Below are 14,960 nucleotides of genomic sequence, written 5' to 3' on the forward strand. Positions count from 1 at the left end.
ATTATTGATATCAGGTAACTTTGGTACAGCATTATTGATATCAGGTAACTTTGGTACAGCATTATTGATGTCAGGTAACTTTGGTACAGTATTATTAATATCAGGTAACTTTGGTACAGCATTATTGATATCAGGTAACTTTGGTACAGCATTATTAATATCAGGTAACTTTGGTACAGCATTATTAATATCAGGTAACTTTGGTACAGCATTATTAATATCAGGTAACTTGATGGTATTCTTCGATCACTTAAAACTAAATCGAAATATATATTTTCACTCATATTTTGATTTTAAATTTTAAATTTCTCACAAAAATCTTACATTTCTTATCATTCAATAGTTCAGCCTTTATTTCCAAAATTGTCATATTTGTGTTAAAAACAAGAAATAAACTTAGAACAATTTTATAAGTTTACATTTTTTTCAGGGATTCAGATCAAGTATCCTTGGGGCTTGTGGACCTAACACTGAATGAAGTTTTTGTTGGACTGGCAGCCAACCTAGTTTCTTTCCCCATAGTATTACTGATTACTATTCTCTTCAAGTATTCAAAATCTAGAACTCTTCGGAAGAATAGAATTGTTCGAGCTTTAAATTTAGAGGATGAAGCATACACCATAGTTCCAAACATAGGGTTAAGTTCTGCTGATGGAAAAAAGAAGAAAAATTTTCTGCTACCCTGGTTCTGTTCTGTACTAGGCTGGCTCTTATGTCTGCTATCGATTGTGGTGTCTGTATATTTTCTAGTCACCTTCGGGGTAGTGCTGGGAAATCAAAAAGTGCATAGGTAAAAGTAAAAAATTGAATAGAAAAATGGTTGTTTAATGATAAATGCAAGCTTTTCTTCTCCATTCATGTCAAAGTAGTTAGATCAATAACATTTCCCGGATTTTCCTGTTTCTATATTGGTGGATTTCAAACATTTTAAATTTTGACACAAACACAAACCTTCCCGAGGGTCATGTGAATTAACAATTTAAAGTGTATTGTACGGACAGACAAAAACAAAGAAACCGACACCAAAACACTCGCAAATTAATATGTATGTTTATGAAATGATGTGGTTTTAGGTGGTTAGGATGCTTTTTTGTCACATTTTTCTCCAGTTTCCTTATTGTCGAACCAATCAAGGTAAAGTGTAAATATCATTCTTTTTTTCTCTGAAAAATTAAAAGTTTATGCACTGCAAGAAATATTTGTCTAAATTGCCTAGAGTATATATTTGCCTGCAACTAGCTTTATAAATACGGCGACCTGCAAATCCGATACTAAAGCGCCTTCCAATCCCTCAGCGGCTGTTTGAATTTGCAAGTCGCCAAATTCAAATTTAATAAGCTGAACTTTCTAAAAAATAGTTCAAGAGATTCAAAATTAACAATGTATTCACACTGTTCAAACAAAATCAGAACTCTAGAAGAGAACCGAAATTTTATAAAAACTATTGAGGATAAATCAGTGTTAGTCAACTTTTACTGGTTTCCTGCGCTATGTCTGTAATATATCATAATGTCCTTATTATAAATGTGAAAATATGTTTTTTAATAAAGTATTCGAGAAGCAGAAGTGATTGTTTAGGTTGTCATCTATGCTGTTGTGTATCAAGTGGTTTGTAAGATGGATCTTGATGATGATCTTGATGACAGTGAAGCAGATGAAGAGTCTGTAATGATCAATCATGATCCTGAATGGGATTCAGATGAAAAAATTATCAAAACCAAGGTACTTTAGATATATTCTATAGGGCTTGCTCCCAACATCCCAACGACTGTCAAAAATAAAGAAAGTTAAAATCTTAAATGTATATTTTAAGTTTTTGATGAAGTGTTTTTAAATAACCCTTTATTTGAGAGCAATACGCCCAATTAACAAAGTTTTAATATCAATGATTATAAATAATTATCTTATTAAGTAAATTGTAGATTTACTCAGCAGAGTTTACAACTAACTAACAAACATGTTTAGACCTATATACCATACAGTGAGGAACATCTTGAGAACTTGAGGAAATCTCGAATAAAGGAATTGAAAAGCCAGGCCTTTGCTAAAGAGATAATCACGTACATCATCTTCCTTGTCATGATCTATATCATCTCAGTAGACAACAGGGATAAGAACTCCATATTCCTCAAGAATCAGATTGAGAAGAATTTTATTCTCAAAAACAAATTTCACGAGGTTAAGTTTCAGGGGTTTATGTTTTCTTAAAAATTCTTTTACGCCTCCGAATTTCATTCTAACACAAATGTTAAGTATGTATAAGCCAAATTATTTTGGCGGAATAAAACAAAAATTTTATGTAAGCAGTATCAGAAAGGTGAACATTTTTTTCCCATCAGCATCGAAAATCAAAGGAATCAATTTTTGAAAATATATATTCCGTTTTAATTTCACTTTTAAAATTATAAAGATGTTTAAAACTTACAAACTCTATTTTAACAGATTGTTACAACTGATGACTACTGGAAATGGGTACACTCAACGTTATTATCTGAACTAAAGGCAGAGTTTGCAAATTGCATTTAAAATCCACCAAAAGTAGCTGAAAAATATTTAACAAAAAATTCCAAAAATGAAAGTTTAAACAATGAAATTGAGTCTTTAGAAATTTTAGAAAATTTTAGTTTGTGCCAAAGGCTCAATTGCTTTTCTTATTAAGGAACTATATTAACCCGATTCCTGCTGGGGGGGGGGGCAATTTGACCCCCCCCCTTTAGTTTTCTGACTTTTCCAAAATATCCAAAGCCCTCCCTTTAGGCCTAAAACCAGGCTTTTATACTAACTGCCTGAGTCCTCAGGCACATAGTCTGAATGACAACTTTTTCTTGTAAAAGCTAAATCTCGGTTTTAACCCACTTTCAGATATCTGATTTTGATAAATTTTAGCTTTTTGGAAAGCCTATGACAGAAGAATTCGAATTGCACAAACAAGAAATTTTTGCAAATTATTTGCAAACAAGTCGTCAAAGGAAATGTGCACATTTTTAGTTTTTCTTAATTACCCGTCAGGTTATTTAAAATTTAGCAAAAATTCTTGCATATCTGAAATGGCTTTTTCAAGGGCTTTTCAAAAATGTATGTTTTACTATATGACTGGATTTTGCACAAAAAAAATCATTTTTTGCAAATTTGCAATTTTTTGCAGATATTAAAAGTAGAGCACAAGAGCTTCTCGATGATGTATCATTTGTCATATTTGGATAAAAACATGGGATTTAGACGGGGGGGGGGGTCAAATTACCCCCCCCTGCGTATTCTGGTTTTCAAGTACCCCTGCAGGGATAGGGTTAACTCTTTGGCAAATGAATAATTAATTAATAATTGGATATCTCTTGATTCATCCTATGTTTTGAAAATTTCCCAGATCCCTTGAATTCCCAAATTTCCAGATAATTTAAATTTTCCAAATTTGACCTTTTGGGGGATTAAATCAGTAAATGGTCAACTCTGATTGCAGGCTGGTCCATTATACAACGGTGATCCACCGTATGGATTACGAGGATTTATTGGAGATCATACTCAAAGAATTCTTGGCTTTGCAACTCTAAGGTATTGTTTTATTGTTCTTAAATAATGAGTATTGAGTAATATATAAATATTTTTTATCATTAAAGAAATAGATATTAGGCTTTAAAGATATCGGAATTCAAAAAAACTCAACCTATTTAAAAAAAAGCCTATAAAACTATTTGTCAGAACAGTTTTATAAATGTGTATTTTAGGCAAGTCAGGATCAAACGTAACTCCTGTACTGTAGCTCCATCTGTAGTTGATCTAACTAAAGAATGTGCTCAGCTCTCTAACCTAATAAACGAGGAGAAGAAAGATTTCTGTAATGCTTGGGAGGAAAGGACTGAACTCACCAAAGGTTTCCCATCCTGCCAGTCCGCAGAGTTTAGGTGAATACAATTCACAAATGTATCAGCTTACTTTCTAGGATTATCAGTGTTCAACTCTGATAATTCCGATATGTTTTCTTGCAAGAGAAATACGCATTTTAAATTGTAAATAATCAGTTTCTCATAATGAAGAAAGTTCCATCTTTTGTGTAGTCTGTCCCTAAATAAATGTAAAAAAAAAAAATTCAAAATGTATTCTCTAAGATTGTGAGTGGGATAGGGTTTTCAGCGAAAGCAAACTTTCTTTAAAAAAAATGCGCAAATTTTCTTGTGTATTCCGCAAACTTTCTCGCGGAATTTCGCAATTTTTCTTGAAAATGAATTTTGTTGAGGCAAGCCCAAGTTTTTGCTTGGAATATGCGTCCATGTTTGTTTTCCGTGCATTATTTGTGTATTTTTTTTGACAGAATAAAAGCATTTTTTCGCGAAATGTTTGCGTGGAATTTGCGCGAAAATATATGGTGTCTCTATAGCTTGTACATTTTTAGTATTTTTTTCCTGGACTGTAGCTGTACAATTTTCATTAAACATTTCAAATGAGGAAATTTGCACGTTTTATTTCAGCAAAATCAAAAATTTTCGCTCAATTTGCGAAATTCTTTGCGAAACGATTTGTTCATTTCGTTGGAACCCAACAGTGGTATAGAAGTTATAAAGAAAAATAGTATCCCAAAAAAATACCAGAATTGCTTGAGAATTGCCTACATGCATGCAGGTACAAGACGGATGTAGAGATGCAAGGCTGGCCTATTAGTGCATGGCGGGATACCTATAGCGGTGGGGGATATGTTGTCAATTTAAAAGGTAAGAATAGGGTTTTAAATCTCTCCATTTTTTACAAACTAACATTTTTTAAGAATACTAAAACTTTTTGAGGTTAAAACGGTGTACGTAATACGTAATAATTATTTTTATAATGAAAAGGAAAATGAAATGAAATGAAACATTTTACAACAAACAATCTGTGACTTTTAATAACAATTTTACCTATTTAACATAATTTGTTAGCATTTTACTTTTTATTTTTTTTGTCGCCATTTACATTTAAAATAACAAGGTAAAAAGGAATAGTTCTGTGAGTTTAAAGATCGGGAATTAAAGATCAAAATACGATTCAATTTAAATAGAAGTATAAACTTTGCGTAACTAATAGCCCTTGGTTAGTCTAACATTTTCTTTATAATATTGAATTTGAATTTATTAGTAAAACCATTTGAGCTTAATAGCTCGGAATAGGGATAGTTCCATTGATGTAACCCCTTCAGTTCTCATAGGAACCCGGAGCTAAGCTCAGATTTGATAGTTCCATTGATATGTAACCCCCTTTAATTCTCTTTTCTCATACGAACCCAGAGCTAAGCTCAGAGTCCGGCGTATAAACATGACAGCTTATTAGCTCTTCTGTATATATGCTATAGGTTAGACAAAAAGTGAGGCGGATGGTAAGTCGATTTGTGTATGATATATTAAGATAGTTGTCCATTAAAAGATGTCATCCAGAAATCATGCTTTCTGCACATAAATGCTTTTAACGCGTGGAAAAACCCAGCCGCCGTTAAACTCTCTTTTTAAAATTCAGGCCAACAGGCTTTGATACAAGAGGGAACGAAAAAAAGGTTGCCAAGCTAAAACCAAAGTAGGAGTTAGTTGTTACGAAGATCGAAACGCGGAGGTTTTACCCGTCATATGAGGCAAAAGAAAGGCAGGAGTCTGCCAGACAGTTCCAGCTTTATTCAACTTATTAGTATCAAACGTTATTTCTTCTTTTTATATACTGTAAATACATTTTGTTCTATACTCCGTAGACTAATTCACATCAGTTTCAGGCTTTACATTTTCTTTACTTTTGACCGTTTTTAAATGGTGTAACATAGTTACAGCACTGGGACATATTTCGCGCATTTCGTTCTAGATTAAAAGCAAAATATTCGGAGTACAGCCTTTTAAAACTTATATTGTGTTCCTAATTTCTTAAAATCTGTTTAGGAACAAATGCAGCTTTATCGGACCGACTTCAATACCTTCAAGAACAGCATTGGATTAACAATCAGACTAGAGCTGTTCTTCTAGAGTTCGGGACTTACAATGTCAATCTTAATCTCTTCTCTGTCGTAACTATTGCCGGAGAATGGTTGCCAGGGGGCGGGGTTTCTCCATACTGGCGAATAGGTAGATATCTATAATAGTCTTTATTTCAGGTTTTTATAAATCTCAATTTTTTAGATCCGATTCGGTTGATCACAGTTTTCACGTTCTTTGGTACCCTCGCTGTTATATCCCAGATAGGATGCATTGGGTTCATTTTATACTTCATGCTCAGGAATTGGAATCTTATGGGATTTATTATAAAGATAATAATAATATAAATAAAAAGATCATAAAAATTATAAGAATAATAATAAAAATAATATTAATACTACGACTAATAATAATAATAACAATTACAACATTAAAAGTTGTAAAAATCAAAAATGGTAATAAGTGTAGAAATCTCTGTCTATCTGTAGAATACACAACTTCAAAGTATGAAGTTTATAACATATGTCATTGTGTTTACATCATCACCGAGGACCTGAATAATAAGAAGCTTTAGTTTCTATCAATAATAATAATAATAATAATAATAATAATAATAAAATGAATGATTCCAAATCTCAGGGAGATAACAAAGATGTTTAAGATGAAGATGGAGTACTGGAAATCCTACTGGGCGTATGTCGAGGTTGGGATAGTTCTGGATGCATTCGCAGCAGTAGGTCTGTTCCTCTATAGGAATATGTTAACCCAGGAGATTATGAAGATATTTGCAGAAACCTATGGAAACGGGTTTATCAGGTCATTTTAGTTAGATATGATAAAGTTTGTTGCTAAAACACATGTATGTTTGTACAGAACGAACTTATACAATTACATAATGATAATGATAAGTATGCGATTATTAGGTAAAAATAGCTCTTAGATGGTTTGATTATTTTTTCCACCTATTTTAAAAAAAAAAACATTTTAATTAAATAGATTTAAGAAATAATATTAGAGATCAAGGTACGATTTTATTATAGCAAAGAGTTTATGCATTTGTTAGAATGACTAAATTTAGAATAATTACGTTACATCCGTCCTATGATACTTAGGACCTATCCGCACGTGGTTTTTCAGCAGCTTCAAGCACCCTTCTGATGGTCAAATGCACAATATTTGTAGGTCGGATGCACAACATTAGTAGGTCGGATGCACAACTTTTTAGGTAGCCGCAGCGCTCGGCCAAGAAATTGTCTTAACCTAACCTAACCTCACATTGTCTATCACTTGGTTATTTTGATAAATGTGGCCGCAGCGCTCGGCCCCCTTGTCTGTCCTAGCCGCAGTGTTTGGCCCAGAAATAGTCTTAGTCTAACCTTGTGCATCCGACCTACAAAAGTTGTGCATCCAATCTTAAAAAGTTATGCATCCGACCTACAAAAGTTGTGCATCCGACCTACGAAAGTTGTGCATCCGACCTACAAAATCTGTGCATCTGACCTACGAAAGTTGTGCATCCGACCTATATGTGCGCAACCGGAACATCGATTCTTATGGTAGCACTGTCAACTACATACTGACTATATCTGCAGTTCCTGCATAGGTCAGATTGACAAAATAGAATGTACATCCGACCTACAGCTGTCGTAGGTCCGATGTGGCGTAGGTCCGAAGTATCGTTGGACGAAAGTACTGCAGGACGGAAATGCCGTAGAGCAGAAGTAACATTACCCATATATCATTGAAACCCAGAACCATAGACCCTAGATATTTCGAACTATTAATTCTGTTATAGATCAAATAAAATAATGAAATGTTTGAAATATCCAAGGTTTACACCTTCAGGTTGCAAGGAGATATATATAGATTATAAAAATTTAATTTGGGGGCAAGTCTCAATTCCTTTCCTAAAGATAATTATTCAGGCTGCAATGGGTTGGAATGATAGATGAATACTACGGGTACACTATTGGTCTACTCATGTTTATGGCAGTTCTCAAGCTCCTCAAGATCCTGGAGTTTAACAACAAGATGTCACTCCTCAACTTTACACTGCTCAGATGCTGGGAGAGTCTTTCCGGATTTTTAGGAAATTTTATTTTATTCGGAAAAACATGAAAAGAACACCGATCATCAATTAAGGACGTTCAAAATTAAGATTTGATTAAAATTTTAAAGATACAAAATGGTCTAATTCCTAAATTCTCTTCAGTTTATAAGAGCAGATTTGAATAAATCTCAACAAAGATTACGAGACTGACGAAATTTTGGTTTATGAAGACGACTTTAACACTAAATTTATGATGTTACATACAGAGCGTTCCCTATCATATTGGATTATCTCGAAGCTTCAACACAAAAATACGCACATAATACTCGAAAAACCTTGTATTTTCTGTGTTTTTTATATTAGCCTTATATATTTTTTTTATTTTCTGATTATTATCTTAAATCTCAATTTTGATTTTTTAACATCTAATATTATGTGGGACCCCTCGTATAATCTAACCAATAAAGAACAGCTGTAATTGAAAATTAAAAATTGTTAAATGTCGTCTTCCTATTTTACAATTTTATTGGGACAACTGTAGCTCAATACAATTTATAATAGAAACATCATTTCTACAAGATCTAAGCCTCGTGCTTAGTTTTAAACACTTTAAAGTTATACAGTAAAATAAAAAACTACAAAACAAATCCGATTAAAAACTTGCACATACCGAAATTGAATGAAATTTTTTAGTTATCTTCTTCTTTGCTTTCTTCTCTTTCGTGCAGATGTTCTACTTCATCCTGTACTCGGACATGAAAGACTTCAGTGATATCGGGAAGGCGTTCAAGACTTGCTCAACCATGATGCTGAACAAGTTTGATTTTGGAGAACTTTTGGTAATAATCATAAAAATATGAATACTTATAAAGTAGAATGGACAGCAAACTCATGGAATAGCATGCCTGTAGTGTATGTTTTCTACAGTTTTAGTCGCATACAAATTTAAATCCGTTTGTTTCCAGAATTTATTGATCATTTTTCATCTATTATGTTCGTTTAATTCAATGATCATTCAATTAAATCGTTCGTTCAGAAAAAAAACAATCATTTATATTAATTTCATGCGAAACAGAACCTTTTATAAGTTTGTTAAGTAGAAAACGATATTTCTTTCAAGGTTGTTCGAACAAAATATGTAAAAATCGTTCATTGACGGTCTGACTGATCCATAAAATGGAAACGATCGTTAACAATTAGTTTTTAAAAAATGAACGTTATTTTGAATTTTTCTGAAAGATCCAATTTTCACAAAAATTGATGCCCATCCCTAACCATAACTTTAAATTGTTTCTTTTTTTAGCAAACCAGTCAAACAGCTGCAATCATGTTCTTCGTCTACGCTGTCGCTGTCAACACTCTTCTCATCAATGTGCTGCTGACAATTATCATCGAAGGTTAGAATTTCCGTTAACAAACTTTGTTAAAATAAATGGAAAATAATATAATATATGATTTTGCAAAGAAAGTTGCAGAGTTTTAAATAGCTAAAAACCAGAATGTAGAGAAAAAGACTGAATATATTCCATTCAGCCGTCTCTAAATTTTCATGTTTCATGTTTTGAAAAAGGAAAAATATGTATAGAATACTTTTTATCTTTTGATTTCAAGGTTATGAGGAGGTTAAAGCAGAGTTGGAGGGTAGGAAGAATGAACTTGAAGTTATACAGTACATGAAGGTGAGTGCACATATTTGTATTCAATACATGAAGGTGAGTTCACATATTGATATACAGTACATGAAGGTGAGTGCACATATTTGTATTCAGTACATGAAGGTGAGTTCACATATTGATATACAGTACATGAAGGTGAGTGCACAAATTGGTATTCAGTACATGAAGGTGAGTTCACATATTGATATACAGTACATGAAGGTGAGTGCACATATTGGTATACAGGATATGAAGGTGAGTTCACATTCTGATATACAAATACATGAAGGTGAGTACACACATTGATATACAGTATATGGAGGTGACTACAAATACTGATAAGCAGTGTATGAAGGTGAGTACACATACTGATACAGTACATGAAGGTTAGAACACATATGGAAATACTTTTAAAGGACATGAAGGTAAGTACACATATTAATATACAGTACATGAAGATGATATTGCAGTTAGAAAAAAGAAACTTTCGCTTTTTTTAAAATATCGTTTTTTAACAACTCAAAAACAATCGTTTTTCATAAAATAAAACGAGCGTTTTTGAAAACTACCCTTCGTGAATAAGTGTTTACGATGAGTGATGATTATGAACCTTCGTTAACGACTATTAACGACGACCCTTAGTTGATGGTCTTTAACGACCTTTTAAAGAGAAAATACATTTTTTGTCGGAAAATCCGAGGTCAGAAAACATTCAGGTTTGTCTCGATAAAACAAAAACATTTAAGACAACATTCATAACCTTATCTTCCTGAAAACATTCAGGTTTGTCTCGATAAAACAAAAACATTTAAGACAACATTTATAACCTTATCTTCCTGAAAACATTCAGGTTTGTCTCGATAAAAAAACATTTAAGACAACATTTATAACCTTATCTTCCTGAAAAAAACTTGAAATTCGTTGTTATAAACGTCAAATTCTTTAGCGAACTGTTTTTTAAAAATTATCGTTTTCAAAAACGATATACACTAGGGAAAGTGCACTACACATATAGATAGTTGTACAATATATTGGAATTATTTGGATTTGCATTAAGAAAGCAATATGTTTAAGGAGGGAGGGGTGGTAGCGTTTTGGATTTTGGTTTGCTCCCAGGGTTTTGGAGTGTTCCCAGGATCTTAAAGTTGTTCCTTGGGTTTTGGAGTAAAATGTAAAAATGTATCCGACTTTTTTGAAGAGTTCTTTAAAAAGGGTACTTTAAAACCAAGAGTTAAAAAAGTGCTCTGCTACCCCTTTTTTGCTGTCTATTTTTAGTTATTTGCAGGAAAAAAATGCAAATTTTAGTCCAAGTAGCCTGTGGCTATCATATAGTTTTGATTAACCAAATTAACTGCATTTGCTTTAGCCTATACATTAAACATTGTTGGTAAATGTAAAAAGAACCTTTTTTAGCTAGATACATTAAGCTGTTTTATTTGAGGATGTTTCAACATCTTAAAATTTTTCACAAGTTATCTTATTACCCAGTTTTTTTGAGAAAAATCCAATTATTTGCATAAAAAAATCTTTCATTGATTGTATTCATTAAATGTTTAAGCTACAACAAATGTCGTCAGTTTGACTAAACAAGAGTCAAAACTTTATGATCAACACATGGCTATTTGGACTGAAATTTGAGATTATTTCCCTTGCAAATATCTTAACAATGACTGTAAAAAAGGGGTAGCAGAGCCCTTTTTTAGATTTTTGGTTTTAAAGTACCCTTTTTAAAGGACTTTTCATAAAAGGTCGGATACATTTTCACATATTACTCCAAAACCCTAGGACCAACTCAAATATCCTGGAAGCACTCCAAAACCTTGGGAGCAATTCCAAAACCAAAATAGCAGCCACCCCTCCCTCGTGCAAGTTTACAGAAGAGATTAGGTTATAAGCATTTAAATTAATTATTAGTAGAAGCAAAATCTCATTTCTAAATTACCAAATATTCTAGGATGTGATAAAGTTTATGGTTGGAGCAGATAAAAGACCTAATTTCCTAGAGGAATTCTCCCCAGAAGGTACAAAGGGGGGGGGGAGAGGCAGAAAGGATGAGCCTTTTCAAACGACTGTACAAACTTTTTGATGGTTGATTCTGTAATCTAGACTTGAAAAGAACTTAGATGTAAAAAGCCCAGATTGAGTGGAATAACAAATCATGGTTATACACAAACTATATTTACATTATAACGATACAAATGATAAGTGTTGGACCAACTAAAGTTGATATAAATACACATGATATTTGCCCAAGTGGAATATATTTCCATTCGACTCTTCTGATCAGACACTTCGTTCTAACTGCTGGGGTCTTGGGGGATCGGGGATAAGATGGCCGACAATCCTGCTTTCTTCCCCTGCTAGATAAATGCCGTTTCACTCCTTTCTCCAGCATAGATCATACCCTAGTTCGGCCCTTTAAACCGTATATCTACCAGATAAGAAAGGGTTCAATACCCTCTTTGGCCTATCCTGTTATATACTTCTAATGAAACATACTCGGAGTTCATTATCCTCTTGGACTGAGTCTGGATTGTTTGGCTTTATTCTTGGATTGCATCTATTAGGCTTTATTTCTCCGACTGGGAGCAATGAACTGTATGATACTATATACATATTTGAGAACCTTTTTTTGGGTTCACAGTATATTTAGGATTCAAGTCAATTTGGGTCAAGCATCTTATTAACTTAACTCTGAAGTTATAAAGAATAAGGGGTATTTTTGTAATTTAGTAAGTTTGATGTTATTGTACCACACTTCTATGCATTATTATTTTACTTTTATTTGACTGCTGATTATTGTTAATGTAGGATTAAAGAATGAACAGTTGGTGATCAATAAAGATGACGAGGCACTAGATCAGGAGGAGGAGGAGAATGTAGTTGATGAACTACCTGAGAAAGTTGATGAAATTCTTCAGGTAAAGCACAAAGCATCATGTAATTTAATTGTAAAAGGAAATGTTGATTTAACATATGATTAACATATGCTCCATACACAGCAGTACCAACCTTATACTAAGAATAAATAAGAATGTTGTCGTAGTTCTTATATCTTAAAATATCAAAAATAGGGGTTTAAAAGAAACTGTAAGTGTAAATTCAAGTGACCTGTCATTTAAGTGGGGAATCCTCGATTCACAGGGGTACCTTTAAACCTTGGGCTGATCAAGGATGTCAGACATATTCATGTTAATCTACAACAATGCTTATAATTGTTAAGCACTTTGTTTGAATACTATTAAATATTTCAGAAATATGAACGGCACTTTCTAAAAGTGGCAAAAAATCTAAATTTACTTTCAAATGTTGAAAAACCGCGTTTAACATGACGCTAGTAACGAATCAGCTGTGTTGATCGGTGTTTAGCGGCCCCCTTTAGTTTTTTGTCCTAGCACTATCATTTTTGACACTATTATCGTAAAATGTTGTGACTTTTAATGATTAATAATTTAAAGGATTTTTTGTAAAAATATTCTTTTTAAATTTTTAGGTTAGGGTACAGGGAGGGAAAAAGTCCTGTCTGTAAAAAAATCTAAAATAGCCCATAACTTTTTAAAAATTTTTTTGACTCTTCTTTAGGCATTTTTTCAACCCTCTATAGCACCCAAACTATTGAAGTTATCGGTCTAATTTTTTTTTCTTTGAGCTGGCCTTGAAAAATAGGGCTTTAAACATGTATTTCAACCCTATACCTATTCTCTAAGGTTTTTTGAAGGGGGGGGGGCGCCGAATCCCCCCCAGGCTATACATAGATTTAGAGTCCCCAGCCTTTATAGGGTTAAGAACGATTCAAAAGCTATTTATCACATTTACACACAGAGCATCTTCTATACATTCGATCCCCTTAAGCGTTATAGTTAAAATTCGATATTCTTAAATATGTCAAAAATACTTTATTTTGTATCTGTTCATAGGTTTTACTTTTCTAAGTTCTGTTGTTCTGATTTCACTGTATTTTAACCCTATCTCTGCTACGGTACTTGAAAACCAGGATATGCTGGGTGGGGTCAATTTGACCCCCCCCCTTCTAAATCCCATGTTTGATGTCCAAATATGACAAATGATACGTCATTTGAAAGCTCTAGTGCTCTACTTTTAGAATCTGCAAAAAAATTTGCAAATTTGCAAAAATTAAATTTTTTATCGCAAAATCCAGTTATATAGTAAAAATGTCTGCAAAAAAAATTTGTCCAAAAAATGAAAAAATATACATTTTTGAAAAGCCCTTGACCATGCAATTTCAAATATGCATAAATGTTTGCAAAATTTTAAATAACCTGATTTTTAATCAAGAAAAACTAAAAATGTGCAAATTTCCTTTGACAAGTTGTTTGCAAAAATTTGCAATTTTTTTTTGCAAAACTGTGCAATTCGTTTCCTTTTGTCAAAGGATTTCCAAAAAGCTAAATTTTATCAAAATCTGACAAGTGAAAGTGGGTCAAAACAAAGATTTAGTTTGTTACAGGAAAAAGCGGTCATTCAGGCATTGTGCCTGAGGACTCAGGCAGTTAGTATTAAAGCCCGGTTTTAGGCCTAAAGGGAGGGCTTTGGGTATGTAAGAAAAGTCAGAAAATTTCAACAGCCTCAGACCAATACTTTTTGAGTTATGAAAAAAAACTAAAGGGGGGGTCAAATTGACCCCCTTCCCAGCAGGAATAGGGTTAATATTCTTATACAGGGTGTCCTATGAAGCATACAGTTGTTGAATAGTTTTGAATATTAAAGACTTTTTGCATGTTATTTCGTTAAAAAAATCTTTTCTCAAATATACTTCAATTATATAATTAATAAATCAATTTTACAATAATATAATTGGCATACAATATTTTTCATTATAGTCTTTGATATCAAACAGCTTAACTATTTATAGAAGAATACATTTTAAGCTATTCACAAACTGTCGTGTTTCGTGGGACAACCTGTAGTTTTAATAGTTCTAATAGTTATAATAGTTTTAATTTATTGTAAATTAAGCTCTGAAAAAAATACACTCTGTAATATTTGTAGTGAAGATGGGAATTCAGTGACAATTTCAAAATCGCCTTTTTTAAATTAGCATTGTATAATACCTGATTTCAAAAGCCATACTATTAATAAGTTTGCTAGAGTTTAATTTATGAAAACGAACGGCTGTAAAAATGTGTCCATAATATGAAGACGGACAAGTTAACTCTGTTGTATACTGTTATTTTTTGTTTTACTAAGTACAACCGTTTGCAGTCAAAACATAAACAAACAAATTTTAAACATAGCAGACGAAAATCTACGAATTATTATTATTAATTATTACTATACTAAATCAAAGAAATATTTTAAAAGACGATATTGAAATCG

At 32.6% G+C, this 14,960-nt stretch overlaps 1 protein-coding gene across 1 annotated transcript in view; it reads left to right on the plus strand.

Annotated features, from left to right (window-relative positions):
- Positions 1 to 14,960, plus strand: part of LOC111704811 (uncharacterized) — a 44,873-nt gene that overhangs the window by 28,671 nt on the left and 1,242 nt on the right. Inside the window, exons 35-52 of the mRNA XM_023477159.1 lie at positions 111 to 134; positions 431 to 790; positions 1,074 to 1,134; positions 1,579 to 1,722; positions 1,966 to 2,178; positions 2,443 to 2,502; positions 3,458 to 3,549; positions 3,723 to 3,899; positions 4,615 to 4,703; positions 5,886 to 6,068; positions 6,123 to 6,219; positions 6,558 to 6,734; positions 7,844 to 8,007; positions 8,662 to 8,807; positions 9,272 to 9,365; positions 9,580 to 9,647; positions 11,578 to 11,644; positions 12,435 to 12,544. Coding sequence (XP_023332927.1) covers positions 111 to 134; positions 431 to 790; positions 1,074 to 1,134; positions 1,579 to 1,722; positions 1,966 to 2,178; positions 2,443 to 2,502; positions 3,458 to 3,549; positions 3,723 to 3,899; positions 4,615 to 4,703; positions 5,886 to 6,068; positions 6,123 to 6,219; positions 6,558 to 6,734; positions 7,844 to 8,007; positions 8,662 to 8,807; positions 9,272 to 9,365; positions 9,580 to 9,647; positions 11,578 to 11,644; positions 12,435 to 12,544 — 2,326 coding nt within the window. The remainder of the gene's footprint in view (positions 1 to 110; positions 135 to 430; positions 791 to 1,073; positions 1,135 to 1,578; positions 1,723 to 1,965; positions 2,179 to 2,442; positions 2,503 to 3,457; positions 3,550 to 3,722; positions 3,900 to 4,614; positions 4,704 to 5,885; positions 6,069 to 6,122; positions 6,220 to 6,557; positions 6,735 to 7,843; positions 8,008 to 8,661; positions 8,808 to 9,271; positions 9,366 to 9,579; positions 9,648 to 11,577; positions 11,645 to 12,434; positions 12,545 to 14,960) is intronic.

This window comes from Eurytemora carolleeae, unplaced genomic scaffold (assembly GCF_000591075.1).
Source record: "Eurytemora carolleeae unplaced genomic scaffold, Eaff_2.0 scaffold632, whole genome shotgun sequence".
NCBI classification, from domain to species: Eukaryota; Metazoa; Arthropoda; class Copepoda; order Calanoida; family Temoridae; genus Eurytemora; species Eurytemora carolleeae.